General features: G+C 43.5%; 1 protein-coding gene and 1 long non-coding RNA gene across 2 annotated transcripts in view; both read right to left on the reverse strand.

Moving 5' to 3' along the window:
• Nucleotides 1-24,445, reverse strand: part of POFUT1 (protein O-fucosyltransferase 1) — a 94,026-nt gene that overhangs the window by 53,335 nt on the left and 16,246 nt on the right. Inside the window, exon 5 of the mRNA XM_029614729.1 lies at nt 9,692-9,884. Coding sequence (XP_029470589.1) covers nt 9,692-9,884 — 193 coding nt within the window. The remainder of the gene's footprint in view (nt 1-9,691; nt 9,885-24,445) is intronic.
• LOC115098255 lies at nt 20,354-20,994 on the reverse strand. Its single transcript, XR_003858457.1, has 3 exons — nt 20,918-20,994; nt 20,701-20,787; nt 20,354-20,593 (listed from the first exon to the last, which is right to left on the reverse strand). It is a non-coding gene; the product is annotated as an uncharacterized LOC115098255 (long non-coding RNA).

Genomic DNA, 24,445 nt, shown 5'->3' on the forward strand with positions numbered 1-24,445 from the left:
ATAGAAACATAGAAATGACGGCAGAAGAAGACCAAACGGCCCATCCAGTCTGCCCAGCAAGCTTCACACATTTTTTCTCTCATACTTATCTGTTTCTTTTAGCTCTTGGTTCTATTTCCCTTCCTCCCCCACCATTAATGTAGAGAGCAGTGATGGAGCTGCATCCAAGTGAAATATCTAGCTTGATTAGTTAGGGGGTAGTAGGGGTAGTAACCGCCGCAATAAGCAAGCTACACCCATGCTTATTTGTTTTACCCAGACTATGTTATACAGCCCTTATTGGTTGTTTTTCTTCTCCCCTGCCGTTGAAGCAGAGAGCTATGCTGGATATGCGTGAAGTATCAGTTTTTTTCTTCTCCCCTGCCGTTGAAGCAGAGAGCTATGCTGGATATGCATCGAAAGTGAAGTATCAGGCACATTTGGTTTGGGGTAGTAACCGCCGTAACAAGCCAGCTACTCCCCGCTTTGTGAGTGTGAATCCTTTTTTCTTCTCCCCTGCCGTTGAAGCTATGCTGGGTATGCGTGAAGTTATCAGTTTTTCTTTTCCCCTGCCGTTGAAGCAGAGAGCTATGCTGGTTATGCGTGAAGTATCAGTTTTTCTTCTCCCCTGCCGTTGGAGCAGAGAGCTATGCTGGATGTGCATCGAAAGTGAAATATTAGGCACATTTGGTTTGGGGTAGTAACCGCCGTAGCAAGCCAGCTACTCCCGGCTTTGTGAGTGCAAATCCTTTTTTCCACATTTCCTCTTGCTGTTGAAGCTTAGAGTGATGTTGGAGTCACAGTAACCATGTGTATGTTTATTGAATAAGGGTATTGTGTCCAGGCAGTAGCCATCATTCTGGCGAGTCACCCACTCTTCATTGGCGGCCTCTTGACTTTATGGATCCACAGTGTTTATCCCACGCCCCTTTGAAGTCCTTCACAGTTCTGGTCTTCACCACTTCCTCCGGAAGGGCATTCCAGGCATCCACCACCCTCTCCGTGAAGAAATACTTCCTGACATTGGTTCTGAATCTTCCTCCCTGGAGCTTCAAATCGTGACCCCTGGTTCTGCTGATTTTTTTCTTATGGTAAAGGTTTGTCGTTGCTTTGGATCATTAAAACCTTTCAAGTATCTGAAAGTCTGTATCATATCTCCTCTGCTCCTCCTTTCCTCCAGGGTGTACATATTTAGATTCTTCAATCTCTCCTCGTACGTCATCCGATGAAGATCCTCCACCTTCCTGGTCGCCCTTCTCTGTACCGCTTCCATCTTGTCTGTCTTTTTGTAGATACGGTCTCCAGAACTGAACACAGTACTCCAGGTGAGGCCTCACCAAGGACCTGTACAAGGGAATAATCACTTCCCTTTTCTTACTCGATATTCCTCTGTCTATACAGCCCAGCATTCTTCTGGCTTTTGCTATCGCCTTGTCGCATTGTTTCGCAGACTTCATATCATTAGACACTATCACCCCAAGGTCCCTCTCCTGCTCTGTGCACATCAGCCTTTCCCCCCCCATCGAATACAGTTCATTCGGATTTCCACTCCCCATATGCATGACTTTGCACTTCTTGGCATTGAATCTCAGCTGCCATATCTTCGACCACTCTTCCAGTTTCCTTAGATCCCGTCTCATTTTCTCCACTCCTTCCGGCGTGTCCACTCTGTTGCAGATCTTAGTGTCATCCGCAAAAAGACAAACCTTACCTTCTATCCCGTCCGCAATGTCGCTCACAAAGATATTGAACAGGACCGGTCCCAACACCGATCCTTGCGGCACACCACTTAAAACCGCTCTCTCTTCAGAGAAGGTTCCATTTACCATCACACATTGTCTTCTGTCCGTCAACCAATTTGCAATCCAGGTCACCACCTCGGCACTCGCTCCTAAGCTTCTCGTTTTATTCAGTCTCCTGTGCGGAACCGTATCAAAAGCTTTGCTGAAATCCAAGTATATGATATCGAGCGCTCTTCCTTGATCCAATTCCTTGGTTACCCAGTCAAAAAAGTCAATCAGATTTGTTTGACAGGATCTTCCCCTGGTGAATCCATGTTGCCTCTGATCCATCAATTCTCCGGACTGTAGATAGTTCACTATTCTCTCTTTCAGCAGTGACTCCATTACTTTTCCCACCACCGAAGTGAGGCTAACCGGTCTGTAGTTGCCAGCCTCCTCCCTGTTCCCACTCTTGTGAAGCGGGACCACCACCGCTCTTCTCCAATCACTCGGCACCACTCCCGTTTCAAGGGATCTATTGAACAGGTCACACAGCGGACCCGCCAGAACATCTCTGAGCTCCCTCAATATCCTTGGATGAATCCCATCAGGCCCCATGGCTTTGTCCACTTTCAGGTTCTTTAGCTCTTCCCACACATTTTCTACTGTAAAAGGATTTTCATCTATTCCATTTCCTTCCAGTTTCTTGTTGTGTAGAGATGGTCCTTCTCCAGGGTCTTCTTTAGTGAACACAGAGCTGAAGTATTTGTTTAATATTTCTGCCATTTCTTCGTCTCTCTCCACACATTGATCATTATCACCTTTCAATTTCACTATACCACTTTGGACCTTTCTCTTTTCGCTGATGTATCTGAAAAATGTTTTGTCACCATTTTTTATCTCCTTGGCAATCCTCTCTTCCGCTTGACTTTTTGCCAACTTGATTAATTTCTTTGTCTCCCTCAGTTGAATCAAATATTCTTCTTTGTGTTCCTCCCTTTGGGATCTTTTATATTTCTTGAATGCTGTTCTTTTAGCTTTAATTTTGTCAGCCACCTCCTTTGAGAACCAGATAGGTTTCAATTTTCTTTTGCTTTTCTTTACATTTCTAACATATAGAGTAGTTGCCTTGGTGATTGCTCGTTTTAGATTGGTCCACTGCTGCTCCACATCTCTCTCGTTCTCCCATCCTTTTAGTTCTTCCTCCAGGTACTTACCCATTTCCTCAAAGTCCGTGTTTTTGAACTGTAAAACTCGGGTCTTTGTGGTTCTTTTCCCTATTCTTTTAGTGATATTAAACCATACCGTTTGATGATCACTGGTGCTGAGGTGGGTGCCCACCTGGACATCGGAGACATTATCTCCATTAGTGAGCACTAAGTCGAGTATAGTTCCTTCTCTCGTAGGTTCCAATACCATTTGTTTGAACAAAGATACTTGCATGGCATCCACTATTGCTCTACTATTTTTAGTTTCTGCAGATGGGATTTTCCAGTCTACATCTGGCATATTAAAGTCACCCACGATCACCACTTCTCCCTTCTTACCTATCTTATGGATGTCTTCAACCAGATCTCTGTCCAGCTCTTCCTTTTGGTTTGGAGGCCTGTAAACCTGCCTCCGCGGGTTCTGCCTCCGGCTTTTATTTATTTATTTATTTATTTAGCGTTTTTATATACCGACTTTCCAATAACAGAATTACTGATCAACTCGTAACTCCTCATAGTATTCCTGAAAGCGGTGCCGAATTGCATCTTGGTTTAAAAGGAGTTCTCCAGTAGATGACAATGCTATGAACCAAAGCCTTTACCCACCTAGCCTGTAAACCGCCTGGCCAGTAATTAACTATGTTTATCCCCAAATTCATAATATTTTTGCTGCAAAATATCTAGTGCATAGGCTATGGTATCCGCATTTAAAGTCGCTATCGCCTCCCTCTTTTGAGTCAACCACCTAATGGGAATACCTCCAGGGTTTCTTTTATGCCTCCCCTCTAGGTCTCTTAATTCCCGTACCAGTGTCTCCCGATGGGCCAGTCATTTTGTACGATATGTAGCAAGACTCATACGGTGACCTCGGAAAACAGCCTTCATGCCTTCCCATACCGCTATTGAGGATTCCCCTGCCATATTATTGGTGGAAAAATATTCCTCTAAAGCCTCATGAATCCGGTCTCCATAGAGTGGGTCTTTTAATAAAGAGTCATTAAGCCTCCAGAAGTGGCGACCAGCATCCCTAGATCACAATGAAACAGTCCACCTTAATGGGCATGCTCAGACCACGTGATAGCCTCTATATCCACTTTAGAAGTACCACTGACCAAATCTTTAGTAACCAGGAAGTAGTCAATTCTACTATAGGTGTTGTGGGGGTGGGAATAGAAAGTATAATTTCTACTATGCGGGTAATTAAGCCTCCAGATATCAACCAAGTGAAGCGTATGTAGGAGGCAGTGAAAAACTCTCCTAGCGCTCCCCAGGCCCCAAGAGGCCTGAGCTGATGTGTCTATAGCTGGTGCAAGAGGGATATTAAAATCTCCCGCTATTACCAAGTTTACGTTCGGGTAGGTGGCTAAACGATGGGAAACCTTCCTCAGGGTCTCAACCTGCATTGTTGGTCGGCAATATATGCTAACTGGCACCAATGGTACATTAGAAATTGTCACCCGCAAGATAAGAAAATGGCCCAGTGGGTCACATTGTTGGTCCTGTATTTGGACCAGCAGATGTTGTGCAAAAAGAATGCCCACCCCACTATACTGCTGAGATGCCTTGGCCAGCGCATAGATTTGCAGAGGATAGCACCGGGACATAAGTAAACGTTCATCCTTACGGCATAAATGAGTTTCTTGGATGAAGGCCACCTGTGCAGAGAGCCTCTTGAGTTCCCTGAATAGCTTCTGTCGCTTGACCGGGGAATTTAACCTCTTAGCATTGATAGAGATGCAATTAATGTCCACCATCTATACCCCTGTGGACTCCAGCTCCCACTGCTCCCCCCAATGAGTGTAGCCTAAAAATGCACTTGCACCCCATTATTTCCCTCCTCCATATCTAACAATGAAAACCTCCCTTGTGACTGACATCGCTCCCCAGATACACTTCTCCCCCCACCCTTCCCTCAACCCTCCCCCAGAACCCCCCTCTCCCCTCTCCATACCAACTCCTCCACACCCACTGTGAACCTCTGTCGTGGAAGGAGATCCCCCTTGGCCTCCCCCAACGCGCCTTCTACTTTAGATAGTTAGCGAACAGTGAACAATTTAACTCAATACCTTAATGTCATAGTATAAAGAGCAGACCCCTACTGCCCCCCAAACCGCACAAAACCCAACTTTGCAACAACCAGAGAACACAACCAACACAGAGAGTCCTGGGTTCGGCGTCTCGCTGAAGCAATTGTCTCTCTTGGCATGATCAGGTAGCCCCTCAGACAATGCCCCAGCAGAATCTCCAACCACATAGAAACAGGCAATCTAGACCCAAAGGTAATGTGGAGAAACTGTCCCCTACATATTAGCAGGGCCTCCCGCCACTCCAATGTCCCGGATCTCAAGTCGGCCTCCCCTTGTCTGCGTCATCTGTGACCACCGTATTCTGGGTGAGGCGCCTTTCACCTTTCCCCACACGCTGCTACTGGGGTTGATTCTGCACTGATATCTTGACCGGCGGCTGGTCCAGGGTAAAGACGTCGATTCCCACAGCCTGGAGGGCTGGTATGGCCTCCCGCATATTTCTCACCTGCGTCGTAGTACCTTTAATCGTGAAGGATAACCCCATGGGTAAACCCAGCGATAACGAAAGTTTTCTTTGCACAAGAGGGCAGTGAGCGGCTGAATTTCCCTCAGACGTCGTAAAGTAGCCGGTGCCAGATCAGTGAATAGCTGCAACTCATGGCCCTCCCTTTACTAGGACTCCCGAATACAACATTAAGGCCACTTCAAATACTTCAAAACACAGCAGCTAGAATACTAACAGGAAAAAGGAGGAGGGACCATATAACCGAAACCCTGGGAGAATTAATTGGCTACCTATTGCACAAAGAATTAAATACAAAGCCCTATGTACCATACATAAACTAATACATGATGAAAAATCGGACTGGCTAAACACAGCATTACGAGTGCACGTCCCACACAGAAACTTTCGATCGGCAAATAAAGCACTCAACCATTCCCTCAGTAAAAACTGAGAGACTAAGTCAAGTGAGAGAAAGGGCCTTATCTTTAGCAGGCCCCACACTTTGGAACACAATGCCCCTAGAGATCAGGTTGCAAAGAGATCTCAAAACCTTTAAGAAACGTTTATAAACATGGCTTTTTAAACAAGCATTTTATAAAGAGACTGAAGAATGAGAATGAAAATATACAGGAATAGGCAGAAGAAGAACACCAGCACACAGCAATATTCTAAGAATGCGCATCTCAATCTATGAAATCTACCTCACAAACGTAATTGTAAACACTATATATATGATTTTTACCCGCGAACAGTACCTTACAGGTACACCTGGTCATGACCTACTTCACTAAACAAGTGATTGACTTTAATGATTTATTGTAACTGAACCTTTTGTGGCACCTGTTAGAATGTACGATAGTATGCACCCACTTACATTAATTTATGTGCCTACATGTAAACTGTTGTGATGGTATATTACTTAGCGACGGTATAGAAAAGATTTTAAATAAATAAAACTAAAGGGGGACACCCGGCGAGCACAGCGGAGCAGGTCCTCCTTTACAAGATAACTATGTCAACAAGCTATTAAGTCTTTAGGCGCATTCCGAGGAGCGGTGCCCAGTGCGCCCTCTCTATCACAACTTCAGTCCTGCATTGGGGATCCCCGCTCTCCACGCCTGTTGCTAACAACGCAGCACAGATCCAGCGGGTCATGTCCATAGCATTAGCATAGGCTGGCACCTCTGGGAGGCCCCGAATGCAGATGTTTGCACGGTGAGACAGATTCTCCAAATCCTCGAGCTTAAGTTGCGTTTCTTCATACTTTTGCTGCAGGTCTCTGATATCTGTAGAAATCACCTCAACTTTTAAAACCTGCCCCTCCACAATACTCTCCACATCTTCCACACAGCGACCAAATTCCCGCATGTCCGCGCGCAGATTCTCTATGTTGACATTAACTTCATCTTTTAAAGACCTGATATCGTTCTTAAGGTCGGCAAACCAGTTGTCAAAGCCCGTTTTAGTAAGAGCATGCAGCGCCTGGGTTCCCTCCTGTTCAGGAGATGGTGAGTCAGGTCGCTCAGCCCCAGTTTGTTCGACCGCTGCTGGTCCCAGGGCTGCAAAGCGGGACCCGGAGGAATCGTAGGAGAACTTGCCCAGATCTACTAGCTTCTTGCGGCTGGTCATGGCTAGCGTTTCTGTAGTATACTTGCTACACTTCTTGGGGGTCCGCGCTAACTGTACGCTGTTCTTAGTTTTAAAACAAATAGTGGGGGAAGCGAGGTGGCAGAACTACTCAACCATAGCAAGCTGTGCCATCCTGTCTTGATTAATTTTTCGGAAAGGAAGGGCGCTTACCCATGCCAGGGCCATGGCTAGGGTTCTTTGTCCTGTCAATTCGTGAGTACAGCGTGGTGGTTAATATTCCATTTGGATGTTTAAAGTCCCCTTTTGGTTTTGCTGCTTCGGTTCTTAGATTTCCCTTTTGGATTTTGCAGTTTGGATGTTGCTGCTGAAATTTGCTGCTTGAATGTTGCTGCAGAGATTTTATTGCTTGAATTCTGCTGCTGAAAAGTTGCTGCGGAGGGTGGTTGACGGACAGGAGGTGGGGGCCGCCGAGAGAGAGCTCCAAATGCAGCGGCCGCAACTCTTCTAAATCGCAGAGAAGAGCTCCGTTTTGAAATTTTCCATTTTTGAAGATTTGTAAAGTTAATATATAAAATCCCCTATGAAAGAGCTTCTCTCCCCCGGTGCAGGCAATGGTGAGGTGCCGACAGCTATTTTCCCCTTTGTTGTGACCCTGCAATGTTTTGCGCTGCAAAGATGGCTGCCAGGGAGAAAGCTGAGCCGATGCTGACACGCTCCTGCAGCTCCCCTGCTGCTCCACGAGCCAGGCGGCTGCTTTAATAAAGTCTTTAGTCCCCTATTCTAGCTCAACCCAACCCTGCAACCTAAACCGCGATGGTAAGGGCAGGAATACCGGAGACTTTCTTATTTTTAATTTAAATGTTCTGCTTTAAAAGTTTTTCCCAAGGCTCCTAATGGCAGGCGGGAGAAAATAGAGCAGAGGGGTTCAGGCACTGGCTGCCTGCTCGTCCTGCGGCAATCGGCCCTGCATAGGTGTTTTTAAATTAAATTAATGCTATAGTCGGGTACTCAATGACTTCTGCACAGACTGGCCTGCGTCGGGAAGCTAGTTGGTACTTTCGCGGCAAAGATGGCGGCCGGCAGGACATGAAGGCAGAAACTGCCCTTACTTACAGTGCTCCCGGACTCGCAGCGAACAGCCCGTTTTGGTAGACGAATTTGGTCAGCAACTCGTGCCCAAGCCGATGCTATGTTTAAAAGCAAGTTTTTAAAATTTTTTCGTGGTGAATTTATTGTGCCATGAAGAGGCAGGGCTGGAGCCTCAAACACGAGCAGCCATCTCTTCCTGCAGCGAACAGCGCACCCTGTTTTATTTATTTGAAGGGGTTAATAAACATGTGGATAAAAGTTAATCGGTAAATATAGTGTATTTGGATTTTCAGAAGGCATTTGACAAAGTTCCTCATGAGAGGCTTCTAGGAAAAGTAAAACTCATGGGATAGGAGGCGATGTCCTTTCGTGGATTGCAAACTGGTTAAAAGACAGGAAACAGAGAGCAGGATTAAATGGACAATTTTCTCAGTGGAAAAGGGTAAACAGTGGAGTGCCTCAGGGATCTGTACTTGGACCGGTGCTTTTCAATATATATATCAATGATCTGGAAAGGAATACGACGAGCGAGGTGAACAAATTTGCAGATGATACAAAATTATTCAGAGTAGTTAAATCACAAGCAGATTGTGATAAATTGCAGGAGAGCCTTGTGAAACTGGTAGATTGGGCATCCAAATGGCAGATGAAATTTAATGTGGACAAGTGCAAGGTGATGCATATAGGGAAAAATAACCCTTGCTATAGTTACACGATGTTAAGTTCCATATTATGTGCTACCACCCAGGAAAAAGATCTAGGCGTCATAGTGGATAATACATTGAAATCGGCAATTCAGTGTGCTGCAGCAGTCAAAAAAGCAAACAACGTTAGGAATTATTAGGAAGGGAATGGTTAATAGAACGGAAAATATCATAATGCCTCTATATCGCTCCATGGTGAGACCGCACCTTGAATACTGTGTACAATTCTGGTCGCCGCATCTCAAAAAAGATATAGTTGCGATGGAGAAGGTACAGAGAAGGGCAACCAAAATGATAAAGAGGATGGAACAGCTCCCCTATGAGGAAAGGCTGAAGAGGTTAGGACTTTTCAGCTTGGAGAAGAGACGGCTGAGGGGGGATATGATAGAGGTGTTTAAAATCATGAGAGGTCTAGAACGGGTAGATGTGAACCGGTTATTTACTCTTTTGGATAGTAGAAAGACTAGGGGGCACTCCATGAAGTTAGCCTGGATTGGCCACTGTTGGAAACAGGATGCTGGGCTTGATGGACCCTTGGTCTGACCCAGTATGGCATGTTCTTATGTTCTTATATGCCAATGGACGCTGCCATCCATAAGTCAGAGGCAATAACACAGGCAACAGACTTGGCATTAAGAAACCTCCTAATTAGCAAAGTAATGGCAGTATCCCCATTTCAGGTGAATTTCTGTAGTCAAAGTGCAGCTAGATGTGGAGAAATAAGCTCTAGTCAGAATCTCATTACTTCCAATTTAATCAGCATTAACCACAGTGCTGGGGTCACCAGCGTCCTGTATTGACAATGTGGAATGGGAGACCTTGCTCAAATAATCAAAACATTAAAAAGCCTGTGAACTGAAAAACATACCCAGTCTGAGCCAATCCTCAAATGGATCCCAATGTAGGGTCGAAACAACAGAGAACTGATGTAGGCCTCTCCCTCCTGCACCATTTTATCTGACCATACCACATATTTCTGCAGTGGTCGGTGCTCCTCCAGAACTGGAAATTGGGCAGGAGCACCCGGCAAAGCAAGCACTGGATGTTTTGAGGGCGGGAATCTAAATTAAAGGAAAATGTGTCAGGAGGAAAATATCTTAGCTAGCTCCAGAAATTAGTGTTGCTTACCTGTAACAGATGTTCTCCTAGGACAGCAGGATGTTACTGCTCACATTTCGGTGACATCATTAGATGGAGCCTGGCAAGGAGAACTTTTGTCAAAGTTTCTAAAACTTTGACTAGGCACACTGAGCATGCCCAACATGCCACTATGCATGCATCCACATGGGGACCCTCTTCAGTCTCATAACATAGAATTATGAAAAAATAAAAAAAACACAGGAGATATCCAACTCTGCAGGGTGGTGGGTGGATTTCATGAGGACTAACATTCTGCTATCCTAGAACACCTGTTACAGGTAAGCAACTCTGCTTTCTCCTAGGACAAGCAGGATGATAGTCCTCACATGTGGGTGAATCCCTAGCTACAGACTGGTCCCCGAAAAACAAATATAACCAACATGCACCCAACCAGGTGCCAACTGGCACAACAAAACTGGTGCTGTTGGTAACAGAGGGAGTCAGCCTGAATTCGAACAAAGGGCCTGAGGTAGGAAGTGTTGGGTTTCACAACTGAAAAAGATTCCGGAGGTCTGACTGGCCAAAATTGCTGTTGCATTGAAAGTCCCTGTCCAGACAGTAGTGTGAGATGAAGGTGTGGCGAGAACTCCATTTCACAGCTTTGCAGATCTCATCCATGGAGACTGTTTGCAAGTGGGCCACCAAAGCTGCCTTGGCTTGAACAGAATGAGCCTTGACATGGCCCCCCCCAGCTACAGTCCTGCCTGCGCATAGCAGAAAGCAATGCAATCCGCTAGCCAGTTGGACAAGGTCTGCTTGGTCACAGCAACTCCTAATCGGTTCTTGTCAAAAGAAATGAAGAGTTGTGTGGATTGCCGATCGCCTGCTGTTCGCTCTAGGTAGAAGGCTAAGGCTCTCTTGCGATCCAGGCTGTGTAGAGCCCGTTTTCCCCGGTGCAAATGAGGCTTAGGAAAGAAGGTGGGCAGAATGACCGACTGGTTCAGATGGAAATCCATCACCACCTTCGACAGGAACTCAGGATGTGTAAGCATAACTACCCTATCATGAAAGAACTTTATGTAAGGTGGGCACGACACCAAAACCTGAAGTTCGCTGACTCTGCACGCTGAAGTGACCACCACCAAGATGAAAACCTTCCAGGTCAGGTACTTCAGGTCAAAGGAGCCTTCATAAACTGAGCCAGGACCTCGTTGAGGTCCCAGGACACTGCAGGGGGCCTTAAGGGAGGTTTTAGCTGAAGAAGACCCCACATAAAGTGCCCCATGATAGGTTGTACCGAGATGGGCGATCTATCCACTCTTTTTTGGTAGGCCCAATAGCACTAAGATTTATTTATTTATTTTAAAACTCTCATATACTGCTAAATCAATGGGGGTAGGCCTAAGCGGTTTACAAATTAAACATACAAAATTAAAACTCAAGTTAACATAAAACGAATAAAATACATACACAATACTTTAAAAGGAGAGAAGAAAAGGTGCAAGGATGGAGGATTATTTGTACGCAAACATAAATAAGTGGGTTTTTAGATGTTTCTTAAAATCCTTATTGTTAGAAAGTAATCTGAGGTTGTCGGGGAGAGAATTCCACAGTAAAGGGCCTGCAACAGAGAAAGCTCGACATCTGGCAAGGTCTAATCTAGCCAGGTGCACGATTAGTACCTCGAGCAGACACTTGTGGGCGGAGCTTAATAAAGCCAGAGGAGTGTGCATTGCCAGACAGCTGAAGGATTGTGGATTAGTTTGTGGATAAGACAGAATTTTATATTGAATCTGTAGGGAAATAGGAAGCCAGTGTAGAGAAAATAGAACAGGTGGAACGTGATCTCTTAATTTATTTTTTTTTTAAATTTTCACATAATTACATGTAATACTTTCTCAAAGAACACGGTAAATATACCCAAAATATATATATCATATATATAACTCTACCTATATATTTATACATTACATAGAGTATATTAACCTAAATATAGGCAATATGGGGGCAAATGGAACAAAGAGCGAGGAAAACAAATCATTACAAAAATAAGTAATCGATAGGTTCTAGCAACATTATCACATTAAGTCGATCCTTCAATGGGGGTAGTATGTGAGTGACCAGTCAGAAAATCCCTGATTAAAGGGACAATTTTCTCAGTGGAAGGAAGCAGACAGTGGAGTGCCTCAGGGATCTGTATTGGGACCCTTACTTTTCAATATATTTATAAATGATCTGGAAAGAAATACGACAAGTGAGATAATCAAATTTGCAGATGATACAAAATTGTTCAGAGTAGTTAAATCACAAGCAGATTGTGATAAATTGCAGGAAGACCTTGTAAGACTGGAAAATTGGGCATCAAAATGGCAGATGAAATTTAATGAGGATAATTGCAAGGTGATGCATATAGGGAAAAATAACCCTTGCTTTAGTTACACGATGTTAGGTTCCATATTAGGAGCTACCACCCAGGAAAGAGATCTAGGCGTCATAGTGGATAACACATTGAAATATTCTATTCAGTGTGCTGCAGCAGTCAAAAAAGCAAACAGAATGTTGGGAATTATTAGAAAGGGAATGGTGAATAAAATGGAAAATGTCATAATGCCTCTGTATTGCTCCATGGTGAGACCTCACCTTGAATACTGTGTACAATTCTGGTCGCTGCATCTCAAAAAAGATATAATTGCGATGGAGAAGGTACAGAGAAGGACTACCAAAATAAGGGGAATGGAACAGCTCCCCTATGAGGAAAGACTAAAGAGGCTAGTACTTTTCAGCTTGGAGAAGAGACGGCTGAGGGGGGATAGGATAGAGGTGTTTAAAATCATGAGAGGTCTAGAACGGGTAGATGTGAATCGGTTATTTACTCTTTCGGATAATAGAAAGACTAGGGGGCACTCTATGAAGTTAGTATGTGGCACATTTAAAACTAATCGGAGAAAGTTCTTTTTTTACTCAACGCACAATTAAACTCTGGAATTTGTTGCCAGAGGATGTGGTTAGTGCAGTTAGTATAGCTGTGTTTAAAAAAGGATTGGAGAAGTTCTTGGAGAAGTCCATTACCTGCTATTAATTAAGTTCCCTTAGAGAATAGCCACTGCTATTACTAGCAATGGTTACATGGAATAGACTTGGCTTTTGGGTACTTGCCAGGTTCTTATGGCCTGGTTTGGCCACTGTTGGAAACAGGATGCTGGGCTTGATGGACCCTTGGTCTGACCCAGTATGGCATGCTCTTATGTTCTTATGAGCTGGTCAGGTTCAAAAAACACATAGTTGTTATTCATATAACAAACAACACTTACTAGGATATTTTAAGATATATCGGGCACCTAAACTTAAGACCCTCTCTCTCATTGTAAGAAATTCCTTTCTACGATTTTGTGTTAGTGTTACTACATCTGGATATATCCAAATTTGTGCTCCATAAAGCAGAGCAAGCCTGTGTCTACCTGTCTGTACAAAAAAATATTATCTACATCAAAGAGGAAGTGAAGGAGAAGAAGAAGGGAGAAATGCCTTGGATATATCTGAACTCTTGGAATTATCTATAGACACAGAAGTCAAGGAAAGGAAATCCATGTTGGTATTGTTTGCCTTTGTCTCAGACCAAAACCATATTTTGAAATTGTTTCTTAGATCTCTAATTTTTTATCAAGACTGTATTCTGGCAGCATTGTTTTGTGCTAATTGTATAGGGTGAAAAGAAGAATTGGGTAGGTCTAAATGTAGGCCGTTACAGTAGGCGAAACCAGAAATTATTAGTGCTTGAAGAACTAAACAGATGTCATAGTAGAATAGCAAAGGTTTTAGGTTTTTTTTAAGAGGTGAAGTTTGTAAAAGGAATTTTTTTTTACTACTGAGAAAATGTGGTGGGTCATAGAAAGCTCAGAGTCAAGTGAAACACCAAGGTAATGGGCTTTAGAGGAGATTGGTATGGAACAATTGTCAGAGAAGATGAGACGGAGGATGGCAAGAAGATAATGGAATTGTGGAGAGGTGTAATATTTCAGTTTTTGATGTGTTTAATTTGAGTCGATTATGAAAGAGCCAAGTCTTGATAGAAGTGATACATATAGAGACTAAGGACAGGGTGGTGGGCCAGGAATAATTATAAGGAATGAAAAACTGTATATTGTCTGCGTAGATTTTAAAGTTGACTCCAAGACATCCAGTAGTCAGCATAAAGGTAGAAGATAGATATTGAAGAGAATATTGGATAGCGCAGAACCTTGGGGAACACCAGAATACCAGTCTGAGTGAGATCAGCCAATGTTAACTCGTTGGAGACGGTTGGATATGAAAGAAGTGAACCAGTTGAGCACTCTGTCCGTGATACCAATTGATTGAAGGCCTCTAACAAGGATCTGATGATCTATAATGTCAAAGGCTGCAGAAATTTCAAGTAGAACCATAATGTAGTCAGTTTTTGTGTCATACACATGAATGATGGTGTCCAAGGTGGATAAGAAGTGTTTCAGTTAATTGGGGTGGAGAATGGTGTAGTCAGTAATGTAATCGGGAAGCTGATGCAAAGCTACAGATTCAATAATCTTCACAAGTGAAGCTAAAGATGCAATAGTGCGAAAATGATTTAGATTTGATGTGTCTGAATTGCTTCTCTTTGGAAATGGAGTCTGGGAAGGATTAACCAGAAAAGCTAAATGAGTAGATAGATAATCACGAGTGGCATGAGGGAGATAGCCTGAACATGGGTTAAAAGGAGGAGAAATAGCCTAGTGGTTAGAGCAGTGGCCTGTGAACCAGGAGACCAGGGTTCGAGTCCTGCTGTCGCTCCTTGTGACCTTGGGCAAGTCACTTTACCCTCCATTGCCTCAGGTACAAAAACTTAGATTGTAAGCCCTCTGGGGATAGAGAAATACCTACAGTACCTGAATGTAAACCGGTGTGATATCTCGATTGAGATTGAATGTCGGTATATAAAAACAATAAATAAATAAATAAAAAAGGGCTGTGTGAGATCTTTAATTTAGATAGGATCCATGAGATGGTAGGGGGATCAATATTATCAAAAGTGGACCAGGAGCTTGAAACACAGGGTAAAGTTGGAATAGGCAAGTGAGAAAATTCATTAGATATATTTGTGACTTTGGATTTGAAATGTTGAGCAATTTTGGAACAGAAACTATTATCAATGGAGTCAAAAGTTGATGTTGTGGTAATGGTTTTGCCAATATTAAATAGAACAGCAGGATCGCTGTTAGCAGATTGGATCTAACTGGCACAAAATGATTTTTTGGCTAGAGAAATTTGCTTTTTGTAGGAACGCAAACAAGAATAAAAGGCATTTTTATCATCTAAAGTACAATTTTTGCACCAGCCCCATTTCAATTGGCACAGTTTATTTTTTAAGGTTTTTAAGTGGATGTGAACCAGGGTACAGAAGGTTTGTGACAAGCAAAATAATCCTGATAGAGTTGGTTTTCAGGCCAGACTCCGAGAGGTGCAGTAGGTAGTCCAGAATATTTTGGGTGGAGCAAGAGAATGGATACAAACCATGGTGCTCACACCAAAAGGAGAATCTTATCCACTTTAGGGCCGTAAGACTTCCTAGTGGACAGACTCCTGTACTCCACCAAGACCCGGGTCACATCATCCAAGAGGTCCAGGGGCTGTAAAATCACCCTCTCAACATCCACGCCATTAGGAATAGGGCTCAGAGGTTGGAATGACGCAGTCTGCCCTGATCCTGTGTGATGAGGTCTGGGGAGGTCCCCAGGTTGATTGGCTCCTTCATGGAGAGATCTTGCAGAAGTGGGAAACCAGATCTGTCGCGGCCAATAAGGAGCGATGAGGATCATGGTCCTCTGGTCCTGCTGGAGTTTCAGGAGAGTCCTCGACACCAGTAGAAGCAGAGGATACGCATACAAGAGGCCTGTGCCCCAATGGCGGGTGCCATTCTCCCAGACCAGGGAGCAGAACTGAGCTACCTTCCTGTTGCAGGGGGAAGTGAAAATATCCATGTCCGAGGTTCCCCAGAGACGGAAGTTCCAGTCCGCAACCTCCTGCTTCAGGGACCATTCATGGGGAAGGAATGAGCAACTCCGAATGTCCGCCACTACATTCTCCATCCCCGGAAGGTACATGGCACGGAGTACGATGCCCTGGGACAGAGCCCATGACCAGATCTGGACCGCTTCTTGGCAGAGGAGGAATGATTTCGTGCCCCCCCTTGTTTGTTGAGGTACCACATTGCTATTTGGTTGTTGGTCCGGATGAGGACCACCTTGTTGGTCAGATCTCGAAACATCAAAATAGTATTGGATTGCCCAGTGCTCCAGGAAGTTTATCTGATGTTGCGCCTCCTGAGCAGACCATTGACCCTGGGTTCGGAGATTCTCTACAAGGACACACTAACTCAGGTGAGAGGTATCCGTGGTGAGTACAACTTGAGCAGAGGAAGCCTGAAAGGGTACCCCTGTCTCTAAGTTGGATAGGGTCTCCCACCACAACAAGGAGAACTAGAGCAGTTGACTAACCCGGATGTGCACCCGAAGGTTCTGGGTAGCCTGGCGCCACTGGGACCATAGGGTCCACTGCACCCTGCGCACATGTAGACGAGCGAAGGGAGTGACATGGACGGTCACTGCCATGTGTCCCAATAGCTGTAGCATACGGTGCACTGAGACTTGGTGACTCCGAAAGATCGCTCTCGCCAGGGCTTACCAAGGTGAGCGCCCGATCTCGGGGCAAAAATGCCCGAGCTTGAGTTGTGTCGAACTTGGCCCCAATAAAGTCCAGCTGCAGAGACGGAATCAGCTGAGACTTCGGGTAATTGATCAGAAAGCCCAAGGTTTCCAATACCTGAATGGTGGATTGCAGGGACCGCAGCGCTCTCTCCTGGGTGGCGCTCTTGATGAACCAGTCATCCAGGTAGGAAAAAACCTGCACACGCAGCCTCCTTAAGTAGGCCCCCACCACCGCCAGGCACTTTGTGAAGACGCGGCGCGCAGATGCCAGACCAAAATGGCAGAACTCTGTACTGACAGTGGTTCTCGCCCACCACAAACCACAGGTATTTTCTGTGAACGCGGGAAATTCTGATGAGGGTATAGGTGTCTTTTAGATTGAGGGAGCAAAACCAGTCCCCCCTCCAATGGAGAGGTATCAGGGTGCCGAGAGAGACCATCTTGAACTTTTCCCATTTCAGGAATTTGTTCAAGGCCCACAAATACAGAATAGGATGAAGGTCCCCCGATCTCTTTGGAATCAGGAAATATCTGGAGTAGAAGCCGCTTCCTCTTTGCCCTGGAGGAACAGGTTCAACTGCCCTGGCTATTACAAGATTACAAAAAATGGCAAATATAAAAAGAATATATAACACACTCTAATACAACATATCGTATGTAGTGACATATAAATTCATTAGAAAAATTTTTTATTGTTGTATACAAAACAAGAGTCTACGCCCCTCCAGGCTTACTAGAGTCAGACTCCTCTCCTATCATCGAAACCATAACTCTGCATCTCAATCTTGACTCCCCTGCTATAATCCTGGGTGACTTCAATTTACATGTTGACAAAGTTCCCCTCTCTACAAACTGTGAAGCCCTCCTCACCGCACTGTCAGCGATGGGATTCAGACAACAAATCAATAAACCCACCCACAAAGCAGGCCACACGCTCGATCTACTCTTTACAAACACTGGTATTTCTCTTACAAAACAACCAAATTGCAAAAAAGTCCCATGGTCAGATCACTCTCTAATCTCCACCAGCTTTTCCTTACCTCGATCAGACTCCAAACTCAACTCAAGACCCTCTTTCCTATACAGAAAACCTTGCAACTCGGAACATCTAAGTAAAGCTCTAACCTCGGATCTACCACTCATTGAAGTATCTACCCCTAACGCTGCCCTCCAATCCTGGTCCAAAATAACAAAATCTATAGCAAACACTCTCTGCCCACTGACAACCAAAACAAGGTCTGCTAATACATCCAAACGACATCCCTGGTATAATGATGAACTACGAAAGCTCAAACAATTACTTCGGCAAAAAGAAAGAAAATGGCGCAAAGCCCCTTCACCAGCCTCACTCTCTGATTACAAACGATCACTCCATCTTTACAAAAGTACCACGTTGAAAATCAAAAGAGACTACTATGCCCGAAAGGTTCATCATCTCAGCTTTGACTCAAAAGTTCTATTCGCCTTCGTTTCCAGCCTCACTAAACCTATCACTCCAGATATACCACCCGAACAAGCCCAGACTAAAGCAGACGAATTGGCTCTTCATTTTAACAAAAAAATATCGGATCTCCTTAATCAGCTGATTCCAAACACTACGTCTCCAGATAACACATATCTTCCCCAAAATAAAGACATCCAGCTTAATGCCTTTGAACCCATCACAATCACAGAGATACAAAATGTATTAAAAAGAATGAAACCGTCATCACACCCATTTGATCAAATCCCTACCAAAATGCTTCTTCTTATCCCGGACACAATAGCAAAAACCCTAGCAGATATTATAAACTGCTCCTTATCACATGGCATCTACCCAGATGACCTAAAAACTGCCTCAATCAAGCCACTGCTAAAAAAACCAAATCTAAATGCATGTGATCCCAACAACTTCCGCCCTATTTCCAACCTACCATTTATAGCTAAAATCATGGAAAAACTGGTAAACACCCAACTATCCAACTACCTAGAGGACCACAGTATTCTGTCCCCAAACCAATATGGTTTTCGCAAAGCCGCAAGCACCGAAACGCTACTAATTTCACTCATGGACTACCTACTCTCTGGTATTGATAAAGGCCAAACATATTTACTAATCCTCCTTGACTTCTCGGCGGCCTTTGACACCGTCAACCACGCCCTTCTTCTTCTAAAACAGCTGGCAAACATTGGTTTAAACAGGTGCCACACTAAACTGGTTCAAAACATTTCTAGAAAACAGAGGATACAGAGTCAAATTCATAATAAAGAATCCCAATACCACCCTTCTAATAGAGGAGTGCCGCAAGGATCATCACTTTCACCCCCCTTTTCAATGTCTACCTGCTACCACTCTGCCAACTACTTACAAAATTAAGCCTGAAACATTTCCTTTTTGCAGATGACGTACAGATCGTAATCCCTATAAAAGAATCAATCTCAAAAACAATGGAATACTGGGACAGTTGCCTATTAGAAATTAAACTTCTCCTCAACAGTCTAAACCTTGTACTCAATGCTTCGAAAACAGAATTCCTGCTCATATCACCGGAAAACAATAACACACTTCCTAAACCACCCACACTCCTTCAAACAACCCACGTAAGAGACTTAGGAGCCATCCTAGACAATCGTCTCAACCTCAAAACATTCATTAACCAAACCACCAAAGATTGCTTCTACAAATTACATATCCTGAAAAAGAATAAAACCGCTGTTTCACACTCAGGACTTCAGAACAATCTTGCAAGCAATAATCTTTTCCAAACTAGATTATTGCAACTCATTACTATTAGGCCTCCCAGCTTCTTACACCAAACCTTTACAAATGGTTCAGAACTCTGCAGCCAGAGTCCTTACAAATTCCAGGAAAATTGACCACATTTCACCTATTCTCAAAAACCTCCATTGGCTTCCGATCCACTATAGAATCATGTACAAAACCATTAACATCATTTACAAAACTATCAACCAACACACGCAACTCGACCTACAAATACCACTTAAAAAATTCACCTCCGCCAGGCCTATCAGGGAACACTACAAAGAGTCACTCCAAATTCCAAAGGCCAAAACCTACCAACATAAATCCTTGAGTCTCAGAGCCTTCTCATCAGCAGGTCCAGCTCTCTGGAACTCGATCCCACCTGATTTGAGACAAGAGCCATGCTCTTTAACATTTAGGAAAAGACTAAAAACTTGGCTTTTCAAAAAAGCATTTCCAAGCCTTGAATAAAACCTCCTCTCACTAGCACTAACTCTTATGCAATAATGGAATGTAAACACGAATCAACCAACCTCAAACCCTCTCTCACTAATTCCCTGCTGAATATTATCATACTATTACCATTCACAACTGTGTCATATTTATTCATTTGATTACCTATGTACCGTTTCATAGTCTTATTTTTTCACTTGCTATTCTAATGTATCAATAGGCTGAAATGTAAATATTGTGCTGTTCAATTTCTCCCCTTCCATCCCAAGTTTATTTTCCTTGTTTTTTGTAACTTTCCCTCTCCCTTTTTCTGATTCACTGTATTTAAAGTTCAAGGTTCTTATTGAAAATATTGTTTTTTACGTTACGTTATGCTTTACACTCCTTGTTATTTGTAAACCGGGTTGATGTGATGCCTATCATGAAACTCGGTATAACAAAAACAATAAATAAATAAATAAATAAAACATTTTATCAAGTCTTCAAAAAAACATTTAATTACTATTCATAGTTGGATACATAGAGTAAATAACAAATATTCACCATAAAAACACATTCATACACTCAAGCATACTATTAAAAATTTTTCTTTTTAGAGAATCTATATAATACAATTGTTCCACTCACTCTTTACACCATTGTATTGTATTTCTTCCGTAGCTCAAATTCACAAAATCATGCTCCCAACATGTTTCGCCGTGCAATCGGCTTCTTCAGGGAAGCATAATACACAGATCTTCAAAAGTTTCCTCCACGAGATCACCCAAATGTATCCACACTATGGAAAATATTCCGATAAAATTTTATCATAATTTTCACAAATTCTTGAAAAACAAAATTTCTTTTAATTACGAAGGTGCATTCAATCAGCACCAATTTACTAACCTCAATTTTCATAGTATCCTACTCTTGCCGCATACAGACAAACCAAATTTATTGGCCCCACAGTTTCACCTTTATCTCTTTTATAATCTGAAAAAACACAAAAAAATCATCTAAATCCCAAAAAAACCCTTAGAAATACCCATAGCTTTTCAAAAATAAATCTCACCAATTTCTTACAAAAAGCTCTTTAAACAACTTCCTTCTACAAAAAACTCACTGTTTGAGTGCTCATCCCGACACTCCCATTTTTCAGAGAGTCCACATCTTCAAAATGCCTTTACTGTTGACTTTCTTAAAAAACAAAGAAATGCAGCCACAATCAAAAACCATCATTTCTCAAAAATAGTTACAGAACTTTTTAAGAGGGAAAGTTCTCCCGAAGCAACTCACCGTCAATGACGCTCAAAAAATCAACTTTCCCGAACACTCAGCGTTCTTGCACAGCTGTTTTCTGAAAACGGAGCAATTTAAAGGGCTCTTAAAATACCCATTTTAAATCCGGCCATGGCCAATCAAAAAACCCCCGTCTGACCGTGGACGTTCTTACGTCCTCCTCCACTAATGTAACTGAGAACTAACTCTCCTAATAATTTGAAGGGCTCACTAATTCAAAGGCTGCAAATCCTCCACAGACATTCTTACATCCTATTTCACCGTGTTAGAGAACCGACGCTTCTGAAAAAGGTTTTAAAGGGCTCTTTGCGACAGGTGCTTCTGGAAAATTTAAAGGGCTCTCTGCATCAATCAAAAACTCTAAGTCTTATTTTTACCAACATACCTAAAAACAGAACCTCCTCTGCATCAAAGACTCTTCCCATTCCACCTAAAAACATCTCCATACATCAACATACTTACGTTATAATTACCTCTTCCACAGATATCCACATTACTATTCTCCATTATTCGTCAAAACATTGATTTAACAATATTTCCACAGGCAACTGACAAAGTTACAATTTCACAGACAAGCTACCCAATCCAACCGATCATTTAAATCCATAGATATCAAGGTTTTCAAAGAAAAAATCCATCATTGTTCTGCTTTTAACAGTAGTTTATTCACATCCCCTCCTCTTCTACTAGAAATAATTTGCAATACAAAAAACCTCAAGTCATCAATCAAATGTTCATGCTCACGTCAATGACATACTAAAGGGGCTGTTTCAACATTGTTACGAATCCGACTGCAATGTTCCAGTATCCTTGTTTTTACCTTTCTAGTTGTCTTTCCTACATACAGTAAGCCACATGGGCATCTTATAACAAACAGCAAATGTCGACTGACAATTGGTCACTGATTTTAACACAATTTCCACCAGTAGCTTGACATGTAAAATCCCTAATGGTCATAGAAAACTTACATGCCCCACAATTATTGCAGGGACTATGACCACCAACTGAAATCTCCAAAAAATCACCAGCTATCAAATCTGAGTGTACTAACATATCTCTGAGATTTTTAGATCTCCGAAAAGAAAACATCGGTGGATCTTCCAAACCCGAAAAGCCACTCACTAAATGCCAGTGTTTCAAAACATGCATAAGGTCCCCTACCCTATTAGAAAAAGGTAACACGCATACTATAGAGGGGGATTCAACCTTTTTCCTTGAAGTCAAAAGCAAATCACGATTGATGTATTTAGCTCTTTTATATGCTTGTCTCACAATACGTACTGGGTAACCCCATGCCTCAAAACGGTCTCATAGATCACCAGCATGTCTCATATATAGCCATATCAGAACACGTTCTCCTCACCCTAAAAAACTGGCTTAAGGGAATATTCTCTCGAATGTGTCTAGGGTGAAAACTATTGAAATGCAACAAACTGTTCCTATCAGTAGCCTTCCGATATAGTTCAGTTGTGAAGTTCCCATCCCTCTGCAAATCTTCATGTCCAAGAAGGAAACAGACTGTAATTGAATGTCACATGTGAATTTCAAAATTTTCATCACATCGATTTAAATAATCAAAAAAATCATTAAACTGTTCCCGGGATCCAGACCAAATAATCAGGAATCTATATAACGGCACCACAACCTGACATGTCTGTACAACAAAGAAGAGTATATAAACTTCTCTTCAAAAGTTGTGATGTACAGACATGCCAGGTCTGGGGCCATTGTGGCAACCATTGCTGCCCATGAGTTTGTTGGAAAAACTCATCTTTGAACATAAAATAATTCTTGGTCAAAGCAATAATTGCCAATTCAACCAAAAAATGAGAGGGAATCCTCTTCCTCTCTCGCATTTACAAAATCTCCTCAATTAAGCTAATAGTTGAGTGTTGAGGGATATTTGAGTATAAGGACTCAATATCCATAGAGATAAGCAAAATGGGCTCTATGTATCCAACTATGAATAGTAATTAAATGTTTTTTGAAGACTTTTGATAAAATGTTTTGTATCCAACAATAACATTTTTTCTAATGAATTTATATGTCACTACATATGATATGCTGGCTATTACAAGGGCGGAGAGCTCTGTCAAAAGTATTTCCTGATGTGCCGAGAAGCCCCAAGAGGGGCACAGGGGAGATTCTGGAGGGACATCCTGGAAATTCAACCTGTACCCCCCCGAACGGTGGACAGGAACCACCAGTCCAAGGTGATGGTCGGCCAATGGTCCACAAAGAACTGCAGCCGATCTCCGACCGGAGGGTCCGTTGTCGTAGGCACAGGTGGCTGGTTTGTACTCCCTCACGGCCAGTCAAAACCCTGTGGCAGGGCTTTGCTGGTTTGCACTCCCTCACGGCCAGTCAAAACCTTGTGGCATGGCTTTGCTGGTTTGCACTCCCTCACGGCCAGTCAAAACCTTGTGGCAGGGCTTTGCTGGTTTGCACTCCCTCATGGCCAGTCAAAACCCTGTGGCAGGGCTTTGCTGGGGCACTGTCAGTCCTAGGGACACAGGTTTGCCTAGGGTGAGTCCTAGGGCCAAGCTCCATGAGCCCTCAACCCTGACCGCTGGAGGATAGCACTTCCTCGGCCCCTGCTGTGAAGACTTCTTGCCCAAGAACTGTTGATCTGAGGTGCTGGCTGAAAGATCTAAGATTTAATACCTTGAGCTGTTCCACTGCCTCCTTAATCTTATACTTGAAGAGAGTTCTCTCCAGTAAAGGCAAGTCAGCAAGGTGCTCCTGAACTTCCGGACGGAGGCCCGGAGCCAAGCCATGCGGCGGTCACCGATGCCAGTAGCAGCTACCCTTGATGCCATCTCAAAGACGTCATAGGCAAACCAGACCTCATTCTTGTCGCACTCCAAACTCTGCTGGACCACATTCAGGAAGTCCTCTTGCAGATGCTGAGGTAGGCGCTCAACCAGATCCTGGACCTGCTTCCAAAGGTTTCTGGAATACTGGCTCATATGCAGCTGGTAGCAGACAATATGGGGCGCCAGCATGCAGCCCTGAAAGACTTTCCGTCCCAAGGTGTCACGGGCTTTGTGCTCTCAGCCTGGGGGAGCAGAGGCATGGGTACAAGAATGCTTTGCTTATTTTAGGGCGGACTCCACCACCACGGACTGGTGCGGAAGCTGATGCCTCTCAAAGTCCCTGGTAGGCTGAACCAGATACACCGCATCAGTCTTCCTGTTCACAGGGGGTACTGAAATGGGGTGTTCCCAGAGCCGGACAAACAAATCCTTAAATATGTTGTGAACTGGGACAGCCACCACCTCCTTAGGTGCATCCACAAACTGGAGGATCTCAGCATCTTGTGCCTGGAATCTTCCTCCGTCCGGAGCTGGAA

This window comes from Rhinatrema bivittatum, chromosome 8 (assembly GCF_901001135.1).
Source record: "Rhinatrema bivittatum chromosome 8, aRhiBiv1.1, whole genome shotgun sequence".
Taxonomy (NCBI): Eukaryota; Metazoa; Chordata; class Amphibia; order Gymnophiona; family Rhinatrematidae; genus Rhinatrema; species Rhinatrema bivittatum.